General features: G+C 40.0%; 1 protein-coding gene across 1 annotated transcript; it reads left to right on the top strand.

Moving 5' to 3' along the window:
- Window positions 1-11,247: 11,247 nt before the first annotated feature.
- sox21b (SRY-box transcription factor 21b) lies at window positions 11,248-14,112 on the top strand. The gene is given in 4 exon segments (XM_052026023.1): window positions 11,248-11,617; window positions 11,619-12,144; window positions 12,147-12,202; window positions 12,204-14,112. Coding segments are annotated over 4 exon segments (732 nt in total). The 5' UTR covers window positions 11,248-11,593; the 3' UTR covers window positions 12,330-14,112.
- Window positions 14,113-25,697: the final 11,585 nt, after the last annotated feature.

Raw genomic sequence — 25,697 nt, 5'->3', positions numbered from 1 at the left:
TTCGTGTAAAGTGGTCATAAACTGTAGTGATTAGGGTTTTGCTGGTTGGTTCAAGAAGTAAATGGTTGAAGGGAAGTAACTGTTCTTCAGGCTTCTGTACCTCCTGCCCAATGGTAGCTGTGAAAAGATGACATGGCTCAGGTAGTGGGGATCTTTGACGGTGGATGCCTTCTTGAGGCAGCACCTCCTGTAGATATTACTGATGGTGGGGAGGGATGTTCCCTGATGTTTTAGGCAGAGTCCAGTACTCTCTGCAGCTTCTTATGATCCTGTGCATTCAAATTGCTGTACCAGACCATGCTGCAACCATTCAGGATACTTTCAACAGTACATCTGTAGAATTTTGTTAGAGTGTGCAGTGACAAGTGGAACTCCTAAGAAAGTAGCGGTGCTGGTGTGCCTTCCTTGTGATTGCATTTATGTGCTGGGCCCAGGACAGGTCATCCGATATGTTCATGTCCAGGAATTTAAAGCTGCTGACTCTCTCCTCTGTCGATTCCCAATGTAGATTGGTGCATGTTTGTCCTTCTTCCCCTTCCTGAAGTCAACAATTGGCTCTTCAATTTTACTGACGTTGAACGAGAGCTTGCTGTTGCAGCACCACTCACTCTGATAAGGTGACTCATCACCATCTGTGATTCGTCCAACAACAGTGGTGTCATTAGTGAATTTGTATATGGTGTTGGAGCTGTGCTTAGCCACACAGTCATGTGCATATAGAGAGTAGGACAGGGGGCTAGGCACGCAGCCTTGAGGTGCACCTGTGCTGATGGTCAACGAGGAGCGGATGTTGTTACCAATCCTCACTGATTGAAGTCTGCTGATGAGGAAGTTGAGCATCCAGTTGCAGAGGGAGGTAGAGAGGCCCAGGTCTTGAAGCTTGATGATGAACTGACAGCAAGTAGGAGAGCCTGGACCAACCACTGACCCTGGAGGAGCTGACTGGCTCTGTCTGTTCCTTTGATTCGAATAAAACTCCCAGAAGCGATGGCTTACCGGTGGAGTTGTACTCGGCTCTGTGGGACTGGATGGGCCCAGACCTACTGGAAGTGTGCAATGTTCTGCTTCTGTCTAGCAGCATGTCAGAATCCATGAGGAATGGCATCATTACCCTCACCTACAAGCAGAAGGGGGAGAGGGCAGACATCAGAAATTGGTGACCCATCTCACTGTTGAATGTGGATTATAAGATCCTGTCCAAGGTCATTGCCAACAGGGTCAAGTCTGCTCTGGAACAGGTGATCCACCCGGACCAAACCTGTGCTGCACCTGGCAGGAATATCTTTGACAGCCTCGTGCTACTCTGTGACACCATCGCCTACGTGCAGGACAGGGGGGTGGACATCTGCCTGGTCAGCTTGGACCAGGAGAAGGCCTTCGACAGGATATCACACACGTACATGTTGGACATGGTCTCCAAAATGGGCTTTGGAGAGGGAATCAGGAATTGGATCCAACTGCTCTACACAGACATCAGTAGCGCAGTCCAAATCAATGGGTGGGAAACAGACAGCTTCCCCATTAAGTCTGGAGTCAGGCAGTGCTGCCCTCTCTCTCCTGTCTTGTTCGTGTGCTGCATAGAACCCTTCGCTGAATCCATCAGGAAGGACGAGAGCATCAGAGGGGTGACATTGCCAGGCAGTGAGGGCAGCCAGGTGAAAACCTCGGTGTACATGGACGATGCCGCTGTCTTCTGCTTGGACCCAAGGTCAGTTGGCAGATTGATCAGCATCTGCGACCAGTTTGAGTTGGCATCGGGGGCCACAGTTAACTGCACAAACAGGGAGGCCATGCTCTTCGGCAACTGGCCCGACCAATCCAACATCCCCTTCACCATCAGGCCTGACTACCTGAAGGTGTTGGGGATCTAGTTTGGAGGGGCTGGGGCGTGCAACAAAAATTGGCGAGAGCGGATTGAAAAGGTGAAGCAGAGACTGTGACAGTGGGAACAGCGCTCCCTCTCAATAACTGGGAAAAACTTGGTCATCAGGTGTGAGGCACTCTCAGGGCTGCTATACTTGGCGCAGGTGTGACCTGTTCCTCGCCCCTCTGGCTCGAAAATCACCCATGCCGTCTTCCAGTTCATCTGGGGATCCAAGATGGAGCGGGTCCGACTAGTCACCATGCACAAGTCCCTGGAAAATGGGGGAAAAGCATCCCCAATGTCACCCTCATCCTGATGACCACCTTCGTCTGTGGCTGCATCAGGCTGTGCGTGGAACCAAAGAATGTAGGCACCAAGTGTCACTGTGCCGAGGTTCTACCTGTCCCCGGTGTTGCAAAGGATGGGCCTGGCCCTGTTGCCGAGCAACGCCCCAGTCAGCTGGATGTTGCCGCACTACCTGTCCTTCATGGAAAAGTCCTTCCAGACCAACACCTTTGACCATAAGTCCATCAGGCAGAGGTCAGCACGGAACATCCTGCAGATACTGCAGGAGAAGGACTCGATGGATACTGTGGGGTGGTTCCTTGAGCAGACTGTCCAGACCATCTGGCAGAATGCCTCATCGCCAGAACTCACCAACAAGCACCAAGGCCTCGCTTGGCTGGCGGTGAGAGGGGCTCTCCCAAGTCAGATCCTTCCTGTATGGTCAGAACATCAGTCCCAGTGGGTGCTGCCCCGGGGAGGACTGCACTGGGGACGAGACGGTCGCCCACCTCTTTGCAGGCTGTGGGTTTGCGAGGAGGGTGTGGCGAAAGATGCAAGGGTCCTTGTCATGGTTCATCCCCAGCAGCTGCGTAACAGAGGGTTTTCTGAACTACGGGCTGTGCCCGGGGACACACACAGAGATGGACATCAACTGCTGCTGGAAGGTCATCAACTCGGTGAAAGATGTCCTTTGGTCTGCCTGAAACTTGTTGGTCTTCCAGCACAGTGAGATGTCCGTAGGGGAATGCTGGCGACTGGCACATTCCAGGCTGCAGGAGTACGTGCTGAGGGACACACTGAAGCTGGGTGCAGCCAACGCTACGGCTCGGTGGGGAAAGACTACAGTTTAAGGTTCTTCTGCTACTGGAGAGGGAGGGGCAGGGTCAGGCGAGAAAGCCCCTTAAATATTGTAAATACAGGACTGGGTAGCCCCCAGGGAGCCACACGCGTGGCATCAGTGCTGTGTTTTTTATATAAAAAGGTAACACTAATGATTGCTTTGTACAAGAATGTAAAGGCTTGCACTGTTTTATAATTGTATATAGTATGTCTTATATTATGAATAAAGTTTATTTTGGAAAAACAAAGTTTGGGTGAGATGATTGTGTTGAACACAAAGCTGTAGCCGATGAGCTGCAGCCTGACTTATGAGTTCCTGTTGTCCAGATGGTCCAGAGTAGAGTGAAGAGCCAAATTGAAGCAGATCCAGGTCACCTCTGAGGCAAGAGTTGACTCGTGCCTTAATCACCCTCTTGAAGCACTTCATTACAGTTTATGTAAGCACTACCGGATGTAGTCATTGAGGCAGGTCATCACATTCTTTAATTAGTTAACTGATTGTTATTATTTTATATTTTTTAAATAAAAGCTCAAACTGCCAGCTGTGTTCTTGATTATGTTTCTTGTGTACGAGAAGTATTAAGCACTTCATCAATTTGCAAGAATTAATCTATATTTAAGGCAGTAAATGACACAAACAATTTCTTAGAACTAACAACTGACACCCATTTTCTTGATCTTGGTGGTGGACTTGTTCATTTGTAATGTTGCCTGGATATTGCCTGATTCTGAGAGTATTAGCTATCTTGTATTGTTTTTGCTGGACTATCAGGGTCTAAGGAGCGACCAGAGTGAAGTACATAAAATTATGAGAGGCATAGATAGGATAGATAGTTAGAGTCCTTTTTCCCAGGATGGAAATGTCAAATATGAGAGGGCATAGACTTAAGGTGAGAGGAGGAAAGTTTAAAGGAGATTTACAAGGCAAGTTTTTTTTTATGCAGAGGGTGGTAGGTGCCTGGAACATGCTGCTATGGGTAGTGGTAGAAACAGATAGGATAGCAATGTTTAAGAAGCATTTCAACAGACACATGAACAGGCTGGGATAGAGGGAAATGGACCTTGTGAAGGCAGACAGGATTAATTTAGATTGGCATCATAGTCTGTGCTGACATTGTGGGCTGAAGAGTCTGTTCCTGTGCTGTACTGTTCTATATTCTATGTAACGATAGATGTATAATTAAAGTTGCACTTGAACCAAAACCCACAGAATTGGAGCCACTAATACCATCTTTTTCAATCTCTACTTATATTTACATTTATCTTAACAAAATGAAAGGCTTCTTCAGAAGGTCAGAGGGCATGGGATCCAGGGATGCTTGGCCATGTGGATTCAGAATTGGCTTGCCTGTAGCAAGCAGATGGTTGTGGTGGAGGGAGTGCATTCAGATTGGAGGGCTGTGACTAGTGGTGTCCCACAAGGATCAGTTCTGGGACCTCTACTTTTCGTGATATTTATTAATGACCTGGATGAGGGGGTTAGCAAGTTTGCAGACGACACAAAGGTCAGTGGTATTGTGGATAGTGTGGAGGACTGTCGAAGCTTGCAGAGGGATATTAATAGGATGCAGAGCTGGGCTGAGAACTGGCAGATGGAGTTCAATCCAGAAAAGTGTGAGGTGGTACACTTTAGAAGGACAAACTCCAAGGTGGAGTACAAGGTAAATGGCAGGATTCTGGGTAGTGTGGAGGAACAGAGGGATCTGGGGGTTCATATACACAGATCCCTGAAAGTTGCCTCACAGGTGGATAGGGTAGTTAAGAAAGCTTATGGGATGTTAGCTTTCATAAATCATGGGATCGGGTTTAACAGCCGCGAGGTAATGATGCAGCTCTACAAAACTGTGGTTAGACCATACTTGGAGTACTGTGTCCAGTTCTGGTTGCCTCATTATAGGAAGGATGTGGAAGCATTGGAAAGAGTGCAGAGGAGATATACCAGGATGCTGCCTGGATTGGAGAGTATGGATTATGAGAAGAGACCAAGAGAGCTAGGGCTTTACTCTTTGGAGAGAAGGAGGATGAAGGGATCCATGATAAAGGTATAAAAAATATTAAGAGGAATAGATAGAGCAGATAGCCAGTGCCTCTTTCCCAGGGCACCAATGTTCAATACAAGAGGGCATGGCTTTAAAGTAATGGGTGGGAAGTTCAAGGGAGATATCCAGAGAGTGGTTGGTGCATGGAATGTGCTGCCTGGTGAAGTGGTGGAGGCAGATACGTTGGTCAAGTTCAAGACATTGTTAGATAAGCATATGGAGGAATTTAGAATAGGGGGATATGTGGGAGGAAGGGGTTAGATAGTCTCAGGTGTGGTTTAAAGATCGGCACAACATGGTGGGCCGAAGGGCCTGTACTATGCTGTATTGTTCTATAATTTAATGCCACAGCACAATTTAACCAAGAAAATAATGGATAAATATAGATTTTGTTTCGATTTTGGTAGGAGGTTTTGGAATTAAACCATTCTGAAAACTAATAATAAGAAAACGAAGCATTCTTTTGGAGCTCTTGCAGTCCAAGCGTTACTTTTATTCACCACAAATGTGCCCTTGTTTAAAGACATTGGCAAGGCAATAACTTCATTGAGATGTCATATTTGTTAACAATAATGTCAAAAGATCTTAACATGGCTTTGGGTAAACTGCGCTGATTAATCATTAGTTTGCGAGATCTCATTCCAACTAAAAGTCATCATAATTAAAAGAAATATTCAATTGCTCAGTTTAAAAGCATGTCTGCATCCCTAATACCCATCGCCATAAATGAACAAAAAACGATCCAGTATATGTTTTGCTTTTCTTCGTTATTTATTCTTTTGATTTTGTTATCCGTAAATATCTGAATTAACAATTTTCTGTTCTTAAATTCCTCCAAGCCTCTGGAATCAATGTCGTACATTAATATAACACATTGCAACATTTCTTACGCGCTCCGCATGATAGTTTAAAAGCAACGACCACTATCTTTACGCGTTCCCTTTGCAAATCACATAATCAGCTTTTAAGTGTTCGTGTTCATTAATATGATTGACACATTTGCGTGGTGTTCTTGCTCACAATCATGCCTTTAGTGACAGCGAAATTTATATCAAATCACTGAGAATTATAGGATAACTCAGCTCTGATCCATGCTGCCTTTTTAAACAAACGATCTGATAATCTTTTATTTGAGTTTAATAGAGTTAGCTTCAACTTTCTTGTATCCATGGTAGTAAATGCTGTTTGCCCTCCACTAAACCATGGATCGTTAAATTATATTCCTTGGTAGATTGGTTAACGCGAGGGAATACAGACTTCCATTAGTAGTGCATGACAATTAAAAAATATATAACTAGGGTTGCTTTAGTAAACATCCTGAAGGAGAGCTTTCCTGTCTTTGAAAAAAGTTCCCTCACTCTCTCATTCATTTGCATAACTCGAGCTCCACCTTTTCTCATTCAATCCCGCAAAGCATATCTATTCAGAAGGCATTTAGTCCATTTCTTTCTCGGCCGGTAAACCTATTCATCAATTGTTCTGCCTTGTAGATTGCATTCTAATGCTAATCTAGCGTGTTAAATATCTTTTTGTCCTCCTTTCACCGTTTTGTTATTCAGTTTATCCAGTTTTGGTCACCCATTTATTTATTTATGCGCCTGCTTCTATTCAGTGGCTCATGTATTTTTTATTATGTTGTTTCACTGTCATGCAGTGTCAACTTAGTCTATTCAATAAGGGCTACTTGAAGGGCTAGCGGGACAAAGCATGTACACATTGCACTGCTATTCATTCTGGCCAGCTGGATCGGCTGAAAAAAAAACCTTGTGAAAAGAATCCTCTCACAAAAGACAAGAATAACTGCACAATGCTAACAGTTTTCCAAATACCACTGATTCGTTTCCACACAATGAGGCAAAAGCCGCCGGTTTTTCTTTCTCCACTTCAACAAACAACACTCTCACAAAACCTCCCAACCCAGGGTTTTGTTCGGGCACAAAACCTCCTCGACTGGATAAACGCGCCAAACGAAAGTTCTTTTCAGATTCGATTTCTACGTCTGCTGCAGAAAAGAAAGGAAAAGAGTGAAAGAACGGGAAAACGAGGGAAATAAACGGTGAATTAATATCAGCCTTTATACTCTTGCTGACCTTTGCACTTTTGTTTATAAAAAGGATAGCAGCAATGAGACAGTTATATTGGTATTCACTATATTCAGTAAAAACAGGTTGTTTCCATGTCTGACATGTGTAAACCCAACAATATTCATACTAAACCAAATTCTCTGGGTTTCTGGGCTTGCTGTTCTCTATACATTAAAATAAAAATCGCCACCACTGAAAGCTATACTTCGATGGTGCAGTCTGCAATTATTCTGCTTGATGAAGTTGCCCGGAAAAAATGTAGTTGATTCGCTGCAAACTCAATTTTTGTCAACTCCTGGTAGTGGTCAATCACTCCAGGGCGACTCCAAACTTTGCCGAGGGAAAACACTGGCCGAAGCTCGATCCCAGAGTGCGGCCGTTTCAAATCCGTGTCAGACAAAATGTGACCTCGTGAGGAAGTTCCACAAATATAACCCGGGCTTTATTCCCAGGATCCCTCCTGCACCCACCCACCCATTAATTAATATCCTCGTTCAATTTCGGAATCAAGGTTTACTACATCTATTCTCAATAAATATGACTAACATGGGAATTCCCGATGAAAGGATTGTTTCCACTGTTTTTATTTCCACCGCTGCAGGCTCATTTCAAATAGTTAACTTCCTTTAGAGGATTTGCTTTTGCAAACGACGGGCCTTTTTTGCTGAGATACCCTCTCTTCAATATATTCGTAGTGCATTCTCATACAGTATACAGTTGCCATTCACGGACAGCTTAAGGCAAGTCTCTCGTTTCCCGGAGCCTTATTGCCACCATGAAGGAGGAAGTTCCGTGCGGCGAAGTGCTTGTGTATGACAACTGCAAAGTGGCGCGGAATTGATAGGTTTAATTAACCATGTCGGAAATAATTACTCTGGACACAGAAATTAGTTTGCTATGATCGCCCAACTCCATATTAAACAGGTCAAGGGTCATTTCATTTCATTCCATGACAGTTCATGAGAAGTGTTACTAAGTGAAAAGGAAACAAGGAAAATATTAAAAATTTCTGATGGATGCAAATTATTAAAGCACCTTCATGCGGAATTACAAGGGTAGGTTCTTTGAAACGTACCCGTAAACTGAACGTTGTTCTCTAATATTACAACCACATCGTATTAACCATAATACACGGACTATATGGAGTACATTCTTAGGCCAAGTGACAAAATTTTCTTAAGCAAATAAGTATACAATGTAAAAATTACGAACTTGATTACTGAGCCGGGGTTTAGAATGCTTGAATCCGCATATGATATAAATATCTTATAAGTAGAGGCAATTATCTTCGGTAGAACTGATGGACATTATTGTTTCTAAAAAAAATCAAACCCGACCTCTCCTTTCCCTTACCTCACCTTTCCCATTGCCTTTAGTTATCAAAATACTTCACCCGCCTTATATTTTGTTAACTCTTCGAAATCTAAACTCCTGGAAAGTACTTTAATTCGGGACAAGGCCAATGCCATGTGATTGAGGGTGCAAAGTGCAGAAAAGATGCTGATTGGCGGGAGGGGTGGAAAGCGGCAGTCTAAAAATTCCGAAGTATTGCTGTGTGTATTGTGCAATTTCGGATTAAATATCCAACTCTGCAATGTCTTCTTTAGTAAAACTGAACGCACATCAGACCAATTCACATATGTACTCTGAAAATATTGGTGTAACATGACCTGAAGGAGGAGGAAAGCGGAGTGTGAATGCCCAAATCTCCGACTTTCGTAAATTATATGTTGCGAGGCTCAAGGCAGGGAGATGGAATCCCACACCCTCAACCCACGCTGTGTCATTACTGTAAAATCACACTGTCCGCAAGTATCGGAGCTCCAAGCAGATGAAAGCTGACTGCGCTTGCTCACCAACACCCTATGGGCTGAAGGACACAACAAACGTCCAGCCCCATACACTCACAGATGCATTAATTGAATGGTTCAGATATTTTAATCTCTCTGTGACACCCACCCACGGACACCGACACCGCTGACAAATATAGTTACATATTAAAACACAAAACCCTCGAAAAATGGTCACTGCGAAGTCTTGTAACATTTGCTTTATTATACTTCCTTTATGTAGTTTTTAAAATGACACACATATATATTACAAAACTGACAACTAAGGACATAGAGATTAACATAAATCAACTGGTTGAAGGTGCAACAAAATCTGACACTTGGGAAAATTAGACAGTTAAAATGTATAGCCGGAATGCTAAAGCGGCTCCATACAATGGATGGATTGTTAGATAATACACACACTGTACGGAGGCGCTTTGAATACAAAATAAGACAGGAAAAGTGGGGAAAATACGAACCTTTTCAAGATACAAGTCCGTGTGTGATGTCCTCCGGAAAGACAGGTCTCAAAAACAGTCTTATCACAATAACAGGTAGAATAGTTACCTACGCTATTGTAATGTTACATGTTGCTAAATTATTTGAACAGGTTGAACAGTTGACATTAATTTCTGCAAAATACAAAGACGCTGCGTTTCTCGAGGGCTATAATTTGCAATTTTGTGAGAATTTAAGCAATGGGGTTGATCAAAAGGAGTCAAGATTCCTTCAAGATTTGTTTTTCTGACCAACACAAGCTCCAACTTGATTTGCTGATGGGCTCTATCTTGCCCTTCCACACAGGTTGTATCTATTTTACTTACTTCAAAATATGCATTCCTTCCAAAAGTACTGGACGCCTAATTCCATATGTTGAGGTGTAATGCTGCGACTGCCCTATTTAACTAGACGTTATATATTGTTGCCATATTTTGCATTTTCTCTCTATGCTTACTGTCGCCAAATAACTAAACTCAGTTCTTGTCTGCACATATTATCTAAATAATAATTACGTAGCTCTATTTTGCATCGCATTCAGAATGATCTTTGTTTCTAAGTATACACACAATGAAAATCTGCTTTATGTATTTGATTGTTATGTACAAACACGATCATGGATGGTTTAAAACTGTAATTAATAATATATCGTGTCAAAAGGGCGACGTGCATAATGATACCAGAAAAAAATATAAGGTAGACAAGAGGACAAGTTATTCGATTTTAACAATTTACACAGACCTAAAAATTTCATAGGTCGCCCTACTTGATTATATGCATAGTAGTGAGGTGGCCTATTTTCCCTCATAGAATGATTCGGGTTTTTAGGACGTCTCCGGTGTGCATTTTATAATTCATCTAGTGTGCCGTAGATATATTTAACTCTGCTGGTGGCGAAATTAATTTCATAGTAAGGGGCATAATTGTAGACAAGGCGCATGTTTGGTTTATTACCTGGTCCATTTCGTATCATGTTCCCCGAAAGTTTAACAAACACAAAATAAAATCAATTTGTTTTCACTCATAATTTCAAAATCGCAATCTTAAAGTTTATTTCCAAGTAATGGAGGGCATTGCTGCTTGTACAGAAGAAAAGGTTGATAATTAAGGGTTGATGGACAAACATTTGACATGTTTTCTTTCATTCTGTAGCTATGATTCTGACAAAGGTGTTTTAAATCTTAGGCACAACACAGTTTCAAGAGCCTGTGCAGTTAGCGGTTGGCATAAACACCTCCCCTTGTAATTTACTTCCGCATTCATCACGGATTACTCAATTTCAACATGAACTATTTTATTAATATCGATATTTTGCACAATTATTAAATTCCCAACACTCGCGATATCTGAAAGGCCACCCTTTTTGTTTAGAAACTGTGCTGGAATGTTTAAAATAAATCGGATTATTTTTAAAATTTGTAATCGCTACAGTTTATCTTTGATTCCAGCATGATTGTGATTGGTTTGTTAAATAATAGCTTCCGATAACACTTATCAGTTTGGGATCGGGTATTCTGATAGTCGTGTTTAACAACAGGCAGTTAACAATTAAATTAGGAGCCAACAGTTTGTCTAACATTAAAGCAAAATCAAATAATAATGGGATTGTGCCAGTCAAACTATAAAAATAAAAGAAATGCAACCATTAAAATACACAAAAAGTGTACATATACATATTAAAAGGAGTCACGGCTATGTGTTTGCCGACCTTGCCATTGGATGAGCATTAATTAACAACGCCTTAGCGATTATGGAAGGTTTGCGTGCGAACAACTGCGCATGTCTTGGAGCCTACCTGCTTTGAAGTTGGTTCACATGGTCTCCAGCGATCGGCAGACTTTCCTCACATCTAACTAAACAAGATCCCTCCGCTGAGAAGGCATCTGGGTGTAACAGACACTGAAGGCGACCTCGGGAGGGCTGAGAAAGATTGCCCACTCAGCGCACCGAGAGCACTTCAAGCAACCGACACTTCAGGCACCTGGCGGGGAAACCCCCTGCCTTAACATTTCTCTGCTAGGTTTCAAAGGAATTGTTATGACATCGATCTGTTGACAAGGGACGAAAATACTCAAGTATTAAAAAGTTCACGGTGAAGTTTGGGGAGTGAGAGCACCTGCTTGTCGTTTGATTTTTTTTGTTGTTGTCGCTATGTCTAAGCCTGCGGATCACGTTTAAACGCCCAATGAACGCTTTCATGGTCTGGTCCAGGGCGCAAAGGAGGAAAATGGCCCAGGAAAACCCTAAAATGCACAATTCGGAAATCAGCAAGAGACTGGGCGCGGAGTGGAAACTTTTAACAGAATCTGAAAAGAGACCTTTCATTGACGAGGCCAAACGGCTCAGAGCGCTGCACATGAAGGAGCACCCGGATTACAAGTATCGACCCAGGCGCAAGCCTAAGACCTTGCTAAAGAAAGACAAGTTCGCTTTTCCCATGCCTTACCTGGCGGATCAGGAAGGGCTCAAGTCGGCCGCCCTGTCCGCCAGCGTTCTGCCAGATTCCTTGCTCAGTTCGACCGAGAAAGCCAGGCTTTTTTTCCCGCATGCGACGGCGAACCCGTACTCACTCTTCGAGGCGAGCCACCTGGGCTCCAAAATGACCGAGATCGCGCCCACCTCTCTGGCTTCCTTGCAATACGCCTCTCCATTAGCTTACCAAGTGGAGCGAGTGCTGCGGCGGGCCGCGGCTGCTGCGGCGGCCCGCCTTCGGCGGGGCTTCACACTCACACCCACCCGTCGCCGGGCAATCCAGGCTACATTGCTGCCGTGCAATTGCACCGGCTGGCCAGCTTCAGGACTGCAGCCCCCCCTCGCCTACATCCTTCTCCCGGGGATGAGCAAACCTACACTGGAACCCTACCCTGCCTATGCAACTGCATTATGACAGGAAGCAAAAAGTTTCGTTTGAAGCAAACTGTGTGTTACATTTAAAGGAAAAGTATTCAACAACTAAGATAGTTTGCCAACAGCTGTGTTATGCGATTATTTGGAATGAATAGTTTCCCAGACAATTGTTCTCAGATCATTGCCTGAAAAAAAATCGTTTTGGGAAGACGAGGAACGACTGTAATTGTTTGTAACAGACGACAGACCATCGATCCTATCCTGGTGCTTGTGCGCCTGTATTTATGTATTTCGAAACATAGACTTGGATGAACAAATACTGCGCTTTCTCATCCTATCAGGAGGCCACGAAAAGTCAAAGGAAATACTGTAAATGTACAAAAATGATAGCAGTGGATGAATTCCTGAATGTTTCATACAATTATACACAGTCCTAGAAGTTTCAATTTTGTTCATCTGTAATGTACTTCGGCAAAATCTAAACTCAAGACATTCAATCAAATTGTAAATGTGTGTAAAAAAAATCACTGTTGCTCTGTCTATAGTTGTGCATACATCACGAAACACGTGAACACGATGAACAACCATCCAGGCAACAATAAGAAAGGACTGTACATTTGTAAATATTGTAGGTTTTATTCTGCGGGTTGCGACCTAGTGTTTCTTTCATTCAACATGCCAAATGGGCGAACTGTAGAGCTGAAGCCACGCGAATCACTACACACGGACGATACAATTTACTTAAAAGTCTGAACCGGATTGTAAATTTGTACATTTCAGTGTTCGCTGTTGCATGTTTAATGCTCATTTTATATTTTCCCCTCCCACGACCTTTAGCTTGGTCTTGGGTTTAATGTAAACTTACCTAAAAATATAACCGGGCTCCGAGCAACACAAAATAAGATATCGAGAGGGACTATTTCAGTTTGAAGCGGTCATTGTGCTGACTGCCAATATTTGTATTTATTGCTTAGGTAGACAATTATTTTTGCATTTTATCCCTCGGATATTGGACTATTTCTGTCCTTTCGAGTAATGTTTGCACATTAAAAAGGTAGTATCCGGCCCTTAACGGTCAATATAATCTAAAGATCAAAAAAGTGCGAATAAGTAGAACTATACATAAAATACCAAGTGCACTATAGCCCATAGAATAGCTATTACAGTTAAAAGTTCTTCACTGTAGTGCTGTGTGGGGTAGAGCAGGACGACCTCTGACACTGCCATCTAGTGCTATTCTTCGTATTAGTATTAGTATTAGTACTTCCGAGTCATAACTATTATTGAATCTTTTTTTTATCTCGAATTTAAAATGGCACACAACTTTGACGATTACGAGTTAAAGATATGCCGTTGATCGTCATTGACAAATATAATCTGTTTTAAATCATAATTTGATTTTTATCAACACATAATATCAAGACATCGGCAATTATATATAAAAAAAACATAAGTGTTATCTAATATCTGTGAATTTTGGTGCGGAGTCTAGCATTTTGTTTTATCCCGTTGCTTGTTTACAAACAGCAATAAATAGCGCCATTGCCGTAAATTTACTTTTCGTTTTTTTTTTAAAGTCCAAATGATTTCAATATACCTGTTACGTTGTTTGCCGTTATGTGTATTTCAAACGTTGCGTGGTCACAGCATGTTATTTCATAAAATATTGGCGTTTCTGTAAACAGAAAATACTTTTTAATTATGCATTTTTGACGAATCTTTATGAAGTTTTAAAAAGTGTAATATTTTGTTTTTTTTTAATTTAATAGTAGACGATGAACATTCCTGTAAATTTTAGGGTCTGATTCTACCCTGTTCATTTCTTGAACACAGGGTTTTAATAAAGAAGAAAATAGAGAGAAGAAAATCTAATTCTTGCATTGCTCACGCGATTTGTATCTGAATGCTCAAACGTACTTAGTGCAGGTGGAGGGTAAGGTATCCTCCAAAGGGTGTCTTTGTTCGTGCTTTGAATAGAATTACTTGGAAATCTAATCAAACCATTGTTACATAGAGCAGAAACCTGATTTATCACATTTTTATAGTGAATGGGAAAGAAGATTAAAACCACTTCGTTGTCTTTTAAAAAACATTCACCGTTCGCAAAGGGCAGCTCGGTTGAATACAATGCTGCTGTTCAGGAAAACAGGCGGTTCATTGATTCGAGCAACATTTAAGAGCTGAATTTGCCTATCCAGTCGATCTGTTGGTGTAGTTTCACTAGTTAAATCCTTGTAATTCTTTCGATAGCCCAAGGGGTATTTCTCATTTACACCTCTCAGATTTTCCTTTACCGGCTCTGTTCGCGATTTACTGCCTGATTGCGAAGCGACGAGAGGGAGAAAGAATCCTTTTCACTCATGTCTTAAATTATAGTTAAAAACCTTCATCAGTAAAATTAATAGAAATGTAAAGTAAACTGCATTATATCTCCACAGTACATTGGGAATGTGTCACTGGAGAAACAGAAGTTTCATCTACATCCGAAAAAAGAGAAAGGACAAGTTAACGCGCGTAGTTTTGAGAAAAAGAATAACTGATGTTTGTATAGCTACATAATCTGATAAGTGTAGTTCACTTCATTTCTATATTGCTGGCAAAAGAAAAAGGTAAATCTTGAACGCATCTAATATTACCGTCATCTAAGCGATCACTGATTTTTTTCGGAAATGGTAATATGCTGGTAACTTGTGTATGGCGCAGGATCATACCTCAAAGTAGCTATTTCTAAGGCCAAATATGATCATGAAAATATAGATTAAATTATCATTCGCATTACCACACAAAAAAGCTACGTGATTTAAAGAAAACAATTAATTTCAGCAGAAAAAAAATCAAATGGAATGTCTCATAAAGCTCTGCGCTCGTAATGAAAATCTATTTCTCACCCTTTTGTATTGAATATAATACAGGTCTCCTTTTTATTAAGGAGGTAAGTAATCAAGGAACCCTTGTGATTGGAAGATACATTTCAATTAATTCTGCCACAATCATCTAATCTTTTCTTCATCAAAAGCTATTATGGTGTTAAAATTAACAATTATGCAACCAATGTCTGTCTGAATCCACAAGGGGACGTCGAGAAAGCTTCAGATAACACGACACGTATAAATCATTCATGAGAACAATTCATGTAAGAAAAGTTATCTGTGTTTTGAATGACATTGGAAGAACTAAATGGAACTCGTTATTTGAAGGGACATTTTAACTTCATTGCCTACCTTGTATTTTTTTTCTCTTTTATTTCAGTGTAATGTACATTTTCAAAATTAATTAAGCATTAACGGGAAGATAAATACTTTATTATATGCAGAGAAATATTCCTCTCGTGGGTGAAAGCTTATTTCACTTGAACAGCACCATTACAATGGACTTGCCAGATAAGGAGGATTCTTCTTCTAACCAGAAATAAACGTTTTTACAAGTGGTTGGATGATTACAATTTGTAAACCCAAAGGCCTGTACCCTCGATTTTCATCCACGAATGTGGATACAACTGTGACATATTCTGTAAATAGAAACACCAGATTTCCTACATGATGCTTCATAACTCCAAACATTGAGCCATTTCATCAAACGTGTTTTTGTTAATGTAAATCTTTTGCCATATGCAATGCCTTCATTTTCATATCCCTTTAAATAGTTGAGAGTCCCGTTACAGTAAAGATTACCTTCTAGCAACATTTCCATCCGATGTTCAAAAAAAGGAACCAGTTGTTTCATGTCAGTTTTGATTATGACCGAAGAGCCATTCCTCGTGTGTTCCAAATAGAGTTTTGTTTTATCTTCATTGTTGTTATTAAGCATGTGTGTCTGGAAGCAAAATATTATAAGCACTTCACTGTAATCATGTTCTAAAGCTACCTAAATCAAAAGTAGAATATCCTAGAAATACAGCTGTCGATGGAGATGAGATGCAAGAACAAAGTTGCAGCATGAGGCGTTTGCAGGCAGATTAAAGTGCCTCACAGAACATTTCAAACCATTTTTTTTACCATTAGTTGAACTGATGCAGCATTTCTTTTTGTTTTCATGACACAAATCTCCATCCTTAAAATGTTGTAAAATAGATCCATAATTTCTCTACAAGCAACTTCCAATTCTTCTCAATATCTTTCTGTTCACATTGCTTCTAATAATCAGCTTATTACATAAATCCAGAAAGCAGCTGACCTTCAAGAAGAGATGAATGAAAAAAGAGTAACCAAACCAAACTAAGCTGATGCTTCTATCACCACATTTAACAAAAATCCCCTAAAATTTTAAAATCAATATTTTAGATACTTTAAATTTTACAGTTATTAATTAATAGTAAGTAATTATTTTGAGGCAAGATGTCATTTGAGCATTCAGATAATAGCTATAAAAATCAACTCATGGTTAAAATGTTAGCAGGATTCCTTCATTCGGCCTTTTAATCATTTTCTGTAATCTGGTTGACATATTAAATTCACAGGATATTATTAATCATGGGAAAACATAAGACATTATTTTGGAAACTATATATATTATGACATGATTATTCTGCTTTACAGTTATCTAATTGGACCAGTGATTTACTTTAAATATCAGTGATAAATGAGCTGTGATCAATTCCTACATAAAGAAATGACTTCTGGTGATTAATTCCATAATCACTGTGAAATTGATACATAACCATATTACATAATTTTGGATTTGTGATCAAATGGTTTAATTTTAAAAGCATGAAATCTTGTCCTGCACCACTTTCATACTGCTTGCTACATTCATCTGTTACCTGTATCAATCACTGATAAATTTCCTTGCTGAGCTCAAGTGCACTGTTGTCTTCTGTTAAGACTCAGAAATGTAAACAGGACATTTGAGCTTAATATTCGATCATATGGATAGAAACAGTAGGCTTTTATGAGACATGCAATCTCAACTGTGCAATGAGATTCCAGCAGCATTTCCATATTGTGTTCTAAAATCTGAAATTGCTTGGCAAATCTCAATTACAAAAATAAGTTGAAGTAAGTTTCGATATGAGAAAAGTAGTCATGACAACATAAGATGAAAACTTCAGTGACAAAACAGTGACTGTGGCATGCTTTCGTTAACCATTGATTAGTGTTTCTCAAAGTGGAGTTTGCATTGCATTTTGTCAACTATATTAACACCCTTCCAATATTACCCTTGTTATCTGTTAAGAGAAAACAAAATATTTGACTCTAACATGATTTGAATGTTCCTTTTTTTAAATTAACATCAGTTTTTGAACAGTGCGATCAATGTGTTTTCTCAATAGATATTTCTGTAAAATATTCCTTTGCTCAAATCACAATCTGCGACTTAATGAAAACAATATTTTCCTTGACAGAGTCCCAAATACCTGAGCTATAAAATTCTGGAAGCTCTAGACTTATTTCTCAATACGTGCTGAGTTATATAATCTCAACTGAGGTGTAGGTAGGCTACAGTGCCTTGGGTTAAATATTCAACTCTCAATTACTATTCGAAGTCTTCTGCCGGGAAGCACTGGAATAGATGATAGGTGAGGGAAGGATCAGGCCCAGCTGTAATACCCTCAGTACCACCCATCTCCCTGAACTGCAGCTCATGTGTAGTTGCAAAGCTATAAACATTCACTGTCAATCTTCACACAGAGAAAAAGACCACTTAAGCAAGGTGCTGGAGGGTAGGTGACATCTGTGGATCACTACCCTATTAAGGAGTTAACATTTTCAGAAAAAGAGAGAGAAAATTGATGAAAAATTGCCTTACTTAGGTTAAACCTTATACTTAGAATTGATTCAGATCCCAGAGGTATAAGCTATAAACTGAGAGCAATAATGCTCCTAGGACTATGACACACATCTGGTCATTTTAATATTTTCAACAAAATCTTTCAAATAAATGTACTTTAAAATGATGAGATATTGACTAAAGGTCCCGAATATCCTGTAATTAAAAATATAATGATTTTAATTAATTTGCACATGTCTTTCATTAGCATTTCAAGAGGAGCTGATATCTAATGGGAAACCTAGCAGTTGGATCAGGCAAGTAAGTCCCTATGATGTTGGAAAATTTAATAATATAATGTTTGCACATTGTAATCATGTTTACAAATTATGGTGTAATTATATGTTATTTTCATATAAAAATAAAAAAAATTGAATCTGTTTCACAAATTTGAAAATAAGTGACATAGTTTTAAAGTAATTTCTACCTTAAGTGAAGTTTTTCAAGAGAAAATATATCCCCTTACCTGCTCACTCAGCAGTCATATAAATCCTTTCACACTATAGTATAGTTTTAGTTTTGTGACTCATAGAGCACGCCGCGTAAAAACTGAAACTAATTTTTAATTTCTGTACGACAGTGTAGCCTAAGGATCAGAAACATTTTCAGAGGTGAGTGCAGGATTATAAATATAGTTTTGATATTACAATTCCAGCAAGGTTCTGGCATGTGAGCAGGCAATATTTCAGCTAATATAAAAAGAAAGGTGGCAGGTTTGCGGTTCAGGTAGTCATTGAGAAACACAGCTTTCAGGTCAATGATCAGAAGAGTTAGTGTATGAAAAGTTACGTCTGTTTCCCTCCTCCCAGATGCTAAATGACTTATTAACCAATTCCTGCATATCTGTTTGATTTGCAGCATCTGCTGTACTTCGCTTTTGTAAAATTTCATTTGAGTTTAACTTCAAAAATAAGGAAAAAAACAAGCAAATATATCTTTTGCAACTTAACTAAAATATTCCATTTAAGTGCACATTCACATTTTTGATAATCTTTCCCTATTCATGGAAATGAGAATGTGATTCTCCATTTCAGGCTTTCAGTGTCAGCACAAAACACTCTTAAATCATAGGCACATATGCAGAAGGTCTCTGTTTTAACACTGAACTGAAATTTTGTTTTTTTATGACTGAAATAATTGTTTTTTTTCAAGGTGCTCTATATTTTCAATGAACCTGCAGTTAGAAGACAAATTGATGACACCAAAGCAAAGTAATTCAGATGCTGGGAATCTGAATCATGACCATAGAATTGTACAGCACAGAAACAAGCCCTTTTGGCCCACCTTACCTATACCAACTGTGATGAATCATGACCATAGAATTGTACAGCACAGAAACGAGCCCTTTTGGCCCACCTCACCTATACCAACCGTGATAAATATCTATGTTAATCCTATTTGCCTGCATTAGGCCTGCATCCCTCTATGCCTTTCCTGTCTATGTATCTATCCAAATGCCTTTTAAATGTTGTAATTGTATCTGTCTCTACCAATGCCTCTGACAGCTTGTTCCAGGTAACTACCAGACTCTGCATGAAAACATACTTCTCCAATCTCTTTTAAATTTCTCCCTCTCACCTTTAAACTGTGCCTTCTAATTCTAGACTCCCCTGCTTTGCATAAAATGACTCTGTATCCAATCTATGCCCCTCATCATTTTATAAACCTCTATAAGGTCACCCCTCAACCTCCTACGTTCCAGTGAGAATAAACCCAGCCTATCCAATCATTTCTTATACCTACAGCCCTCCATTCCAGGCAATATCCTAATGAATCTCTTCTGCTCTCCCAAGTGCTACATATTCTTCCTGCAGTGTGGTGACCAGAACTGTACATAATACTCCAAATGTGGTCCAAACGATGGTTTGTACATCTGCAACTCAATGCCTCAGCCCATGAAGGCAAGCATTCCAGATGCCTCCTTCCCTATTCTGTCCACCCGTGTCACCATTTTCAGTGAGTAATGGACTTGCACCCCTAGTTCCCTTTGTACATCAATGCTCCTAAGATCCCTGCCATTTGCTCTATATGTTCTACCAGAATTTGACTTCCCAAAATGCATTATATCACACTTGTCTGGATTGAATTCCATGTGCAACTGCTCTGCCCAACTTTCTAACTAACGTATGTCCTTCAGTATCCTTAGATAACTTACTTTGTTATTTACAACTCCACCAATTTTCAAAGAGTCTGCTCTAATTTTTGTATAATTTTGAATTACTACCATACTACCAACATTTTCATCCAAGTCATTTATATATCTTACAAACAACAAAGTTCCCAACACTGATCCCTGTGGACACTACTTGTTGCAGTCAGAGAAACACCCATTCACCACTACCCTCTGACTCCTATCACCAAGCTCATTTTGGATCCACTTTGCCAACATGCCTCAGATCCCTTGTACCTTAACCTTCTGGACCAGCCTACCATGTGGGTCCTTGTCAAAAGTCTTACCGACGTACATGTAAACCAAGTCTATCTCACTGCCTCCACTAATTCTCTTAGTTACCTCCTCAAAAAACTCTGATTTGTGAGACCTGATCTCCTGTGGACAAAACCTTACTCATTCCTCCTAATCAGTGCCTGACTTTCCAAGTGAACATAAATCCTGTCTCTCAGAATTTCCCTACCACTGATATAAGGTGCACTGGCCTGTAGCCTATATGCTTCCTGCCCATTTTGAATAACAGGACAACATCAGCTATCCTCCAGTCTTCTGGCACTTCAACAATGTCTAACGAAGATGAAAAAAAATCCATCAGAACCCCAGCAATCTCTCCCTTGCTCCCCTTAGCATTTGGGATAGATCCAGTCAGACTCTGGGGATTTATCCACCCTAATAGGCTCCAATATTTCCAATATTTCCTCTTTCCTGTTCCTACATATCAGCACAGACATATCATATCAATGAGAAATATTCACCTAAGACCTCATTCGTATCCTTGGCTCCACACAGAGATTATGCCTTAGGTCTTTACTCTTTCCTGAGCTTCTAATATATTTATAAAATGTTTTAGGATTTCCCTTAATCTTAATTGTCAAAGTCATTTCATGGCCCCTTTTTGTCCTAATTTTTTTCTTACATTCTCTCCTATATTCTCAATAAATCTCAAAGGACTCATTCAAAACCAATTTCTATACCTGAAGTATACTTCCTTCTTTTCCCTGAACAACCTTCAATATCCTTTGTACCTAATCTTATTTTCTTACCCTTACAGGGACATGCTGACTTTGAACTCTGACTATCTTGCTCTTGGACGCCTCCTACTTACCGGATGTTGTTTTCCCCTCTAGCAACTGTTCCCAATCTACTTCTGCCAGATCCTGTCTTACATCATTGGAATCCACCTTCCCCTTCTTTTCGGCCCTTTCTCTACCACCAATCTTCCATGGCCAAATAGAAAACAGAAAATACTAGAAATACTCAGTAGGTCAGTGACCACCTGTGAAGAGAGAACAGTTAACATTTCGCCTCAATTATCTTTTACATAAGATAAATTAATCGCGTTGATCAATGTTGAGTTTATTTTCAAGATCATATGATAACAGTTGATCAGAAAAGCCATATACTTCATTTTAATTTAACTAGCTATTAAAAATAACTTGGTGCTATACAATGCAGAGGTGATGGTAGAGTGGTTAAATTGTTGTATTGTTAATCCAGAAGCTTGGACCAGCAAATCAGAGAATGAGAAAAAATCTTACTATAAAATCCAGGATTTTAAATCACATTTTAAATCCATAAAACCCAGCTGTTAAATTTCAGTTAAATAAATAATCTGGAATTTGAAAAATACCAGCCTCAGTAAAGGTGACCATTAAACAACTGGATTGTTGTAAACTATTGGCTTTTTACAACAATTCAGTAGTTTAATGGTCTCCTGGCTCACTAACATTGAGGAAATTTGCTGTCTTTATCTGGTATGATCTATATGTATTTCCAGATCCACAGCAATGTACCTGACTCTGAAAGGGCCTAACAAGCTATTCAGTTATAATCTAATTGTTACATTACCACATTGGTTCAAGAAGGCGGCTCATGAACGTCTTCTCAAGGCTCAACTAGGGATGAGTAATAAACGCCACATCCCAAAAAGAATTAAACATTCCCCTGCCTACCCGTTGTAGCATCCAAATATTTAAGAAATTTCACTACCATCTCTTAATCTTCATTTGATATGTTTTTTATTTAGTTGTAATTTCTTGCTGTCTTTGGGTTGAATCCGATATCCCTAGATCTGTCTTCAGATCTTAATTTCATGTAATATTGTGGGCTGGATTGACCTCTAGTTTACTTCTAGGTCAAAAAGCAAAGTTCCTTCATAACCCAGAATTCTGTGACTAAGGATTAGCCATGTAGCTCTTGGCCGTATCATCAAAAGTTAAGTGCCTTTTTGGTGTCTTGGCAGTTAGGCATGCAATGTGTGGTCTAACCAGAATATCAAAGCTTCATCATCACCTCATCTGACTAACATTTTATTGTTTTGGCTGTGTAATTCAATGTCCATTGGCATTGTTGATATTGTTCTGCATTGGTTACTGAGGAACAAACATGTTAATTTCATCATTATCTATTTGAACACTTTTCATGAAAAAATGTCAATGATATTTTTCCAGTATTTAACACACTGTATTTGTCTGCATTAAACTTTATTCACTGTTTGATTTGCATGCTTATGTATCTTCTTCTGTAATTTATGAGCTGCCTTATTCTGATTTCTGTGTATAAATTGAATTGTGTTGAAATGTGCCCATTTTCATGAGTTTTGAGTGCAGATCATTTACGTAAATTTGAATCAGTAATCCTGGAAATGAGTTTAGAGGCAACCCGCTGTGCTCTCCCCTCATCACTCCACCTCTGTCAAATTCCCACTCTCACATAGCTCTTCCACTGAAAACTCATTAGGCTAGAACTTATTCTTTGTTAGGCATCTTCTTGCTTGTTACATTTCCATAAACCTTTGCATGATAACTAGCCACAAATGTGAAATGGAGATGGCACTACAGCCTCTTCAAGATATCTTTGACCTTATATAAACTGCATACTTCTCCGTAACCAATAATTGTTCAACATAGAGTCTGTATCTGGAAACCGATATTAAAATAATGAATACAATATCAAGTCTGATGCAAGGGAGGTACAGTGAGATCAGATTATGAGAAAGAAAAACAAAGTCAGAATGTAAAGTACAAATAAAACGTAATTCACAAGACTTTTTTGTAATAATTGAAAGTTGAAGGACTGTGAGTTAATTTTCAGTGCCACAAAGGTTATGTGGCAGTAACTGAGACTTATAACTGACCATTAAAAAGGACTCAGAAATGATACAGTACAGGAAACTCACAGTTCATTACATTTGAACAAGGATCCAGGTTGTAAAATACTGAAAATTGAGAAGCAGTGAATCCTAAACACATTTTCATAATTTTGCATCTAACAGTACATATTATCTTGAATCCACACAACTTTGAGCTTAATAAATATCTACCTGTGGAAACTTTTTTCCAGAAGTCTTTTGAGAGGTAAGGCACATTAGATCCTGGTTTCCTTTCTCAGAAAGAGGTTGAGTAATTTCGTTAGGTGGATCTAATCCTTCTGAAGTCATGTTAACTGTTATTAAGAGAGCTATTGGGCCAGATTATGCTCACCCCTTGCCGACGGTTTCATCTTCATATATTACCTCTTCAATGCCCAACTCATGTCTGAATCTGTACTTGGGGAAGTCAGAGATGAGCTGGAGCTTAGATGTTGGTGCACATGATTTCCTGCTCTGCAGCTGGACTAAACCAAAAGGGCGTCAGAACATTTCATCCTGGGACTCCAGGTGGTGGTACCTGGGGCCTAGACCCCAATGACACCAAAACAGCAGGTCAACGGTAGGGTTTCCTGTGGCAAGTGACTTATCTCCTGACACCCTAATGCCTTTTCATCATCCACAAGACACAAATCAGGATTGTAATGGAATACCTGTCACTTGCTTGTATAAGTTTAACACCAACAGTTCTCAAGAAGCTTAATACAGTCTAATTAAGTGGCACCCCATCTACTACCCCAAACATTCATTCCCTCTGCACTGGCTCACAGCAACTGTTGCATGCATCATCTGCAAAAAATATGCTGCAGTTATTCACCCGGGCTACTCCAACAGCACCTCCCAAAGCCAGGACCTCTACCATAAAGAAGGATAAGGACAGCAGGTGCACAGGAACACCGCCACCTTCATGTTCCCCTCCAGGTTGTGCATCATCCCGACTTGGAAATATATTAACAGTCCTTCATCATTGCTGGGTCTACAAAATTCCCTGCCTTATATCATTGTGAGAGTACTTCACCAGAAGAAGTGCTGCAGTTCAAGAGGGAGGGTCACCACCACCTCCTCAAGTAATTAGGGATGGGCAATAAATGCTGGCTTTCCAGCAACATTTAGATCGACAAAATAGTAGTTGTGACCCAATCCACATTGTGGAAGGATTCCCAAGTACGTAGGGTCATGTTGACCATCCCTCCCTATCCAGATCAGATTAGTACAGATGGTCACCGTGGAAGAGGAGTTTAGCCAGTGGGCTAAATCATACACAATCTAGTTTATTATTTGACAGAAGACACTCAGGTTTAATTCTTATAACAGATTCCATTATTTTTCAGGATGTAAAATTCACAGAGCAAAAGAAAAATACTGTGGATGTTCAAGATCTGAAACAAAGCAGGAATGGCTGGAAATACTCAGCAAATCTGTCAGCATCTGTTGAGAGAGAGAGAGACAGTTAACATTTTAGTTTGGTGATGAAAGAACAACAATATGAAACATAGACTCATTTTCTCTCCCCACAAATCTCTTCCTTCTTCACTCCAAAACTTTGGAATAAGTACTACGTATCCCAAGGGATTTTTTGTCTTGAGTCTGATACACAAGAGAACAAGAGCACAAGAAAATAGGAGCAGGAGTAGGCTACCTGGCCCCTCAATCCTGCCCTGCCATTCAATATTATCATCGCTAATCTACCCTAGACCTCAACTCCTCCTCTGTTCCAGATCCCCAAAGCCCTCAATTTCCTAATCTTTCAAAAATTTATTGACCTCCACTTAAAATGCTGATAATGTGCTAGCCTCCATAACTCTCTGGGATAGAGAATTCCAGAGATTCATTATCATCTGCAAGAAGAAATTTCTGTTTACCTTGGTTTTAAATGACCAGCCCCTTATCTTGAAACTGTCCCCTCCTTCAAGGCTTTCTCGACATCTACACTGTTATGCCCCCAAGGAATTTTATGTGTTTCAATAAGATCACCCCTCAATCTTCTAAATTCCAAGGAGTCCAGACCCAAGCTGTTTAGCCTCTGTTGATAGCCTGGTGAATCTCCTTTGGACAACAATAACTGGGCAGCATGGTAGAGTAGCAATTAGTGTGACGTTATTACAGCACCAGCGATTGGGGTTCAATGCCCATCGTGGTCTGTAAGGAGTTTGTTCGTTCTCCCAGTGTCTGTGTGGGTTTTCTCTGGGTGCTCCGGTTTCCTCCCACATTCCAAAGATGTATGGGTAGGTTAACATGGGTTTAAATGGGTGACGTGGACTCGTTGGGTTGAAAGGGCATGTTACCGTGGTGTAGAAATATAAATAAATAAAATCTTTCTTAGG

This window comes from Pristis pectinata, chromosome 11 (genome assembly GCF_009764475.1).
Source record: "Pristis pectinata isolate sPriPec2 chromosome 11, sPriPec2.1.pri, whole genome shotgun sequence".
Classification (NCBI taxonomy): domain Eukaryota; kingdom Metazoa; phylum Chordata; class Chondrichthyes; order Rhinopristiformes; family Pristidae; genus Pristis; species Pristis pectinata.
The sequence above is the reverse complement of the archived record's forward strand: the minus strand, read 5'-3'. Positions and strand labels throughout refer to the sequence as shown.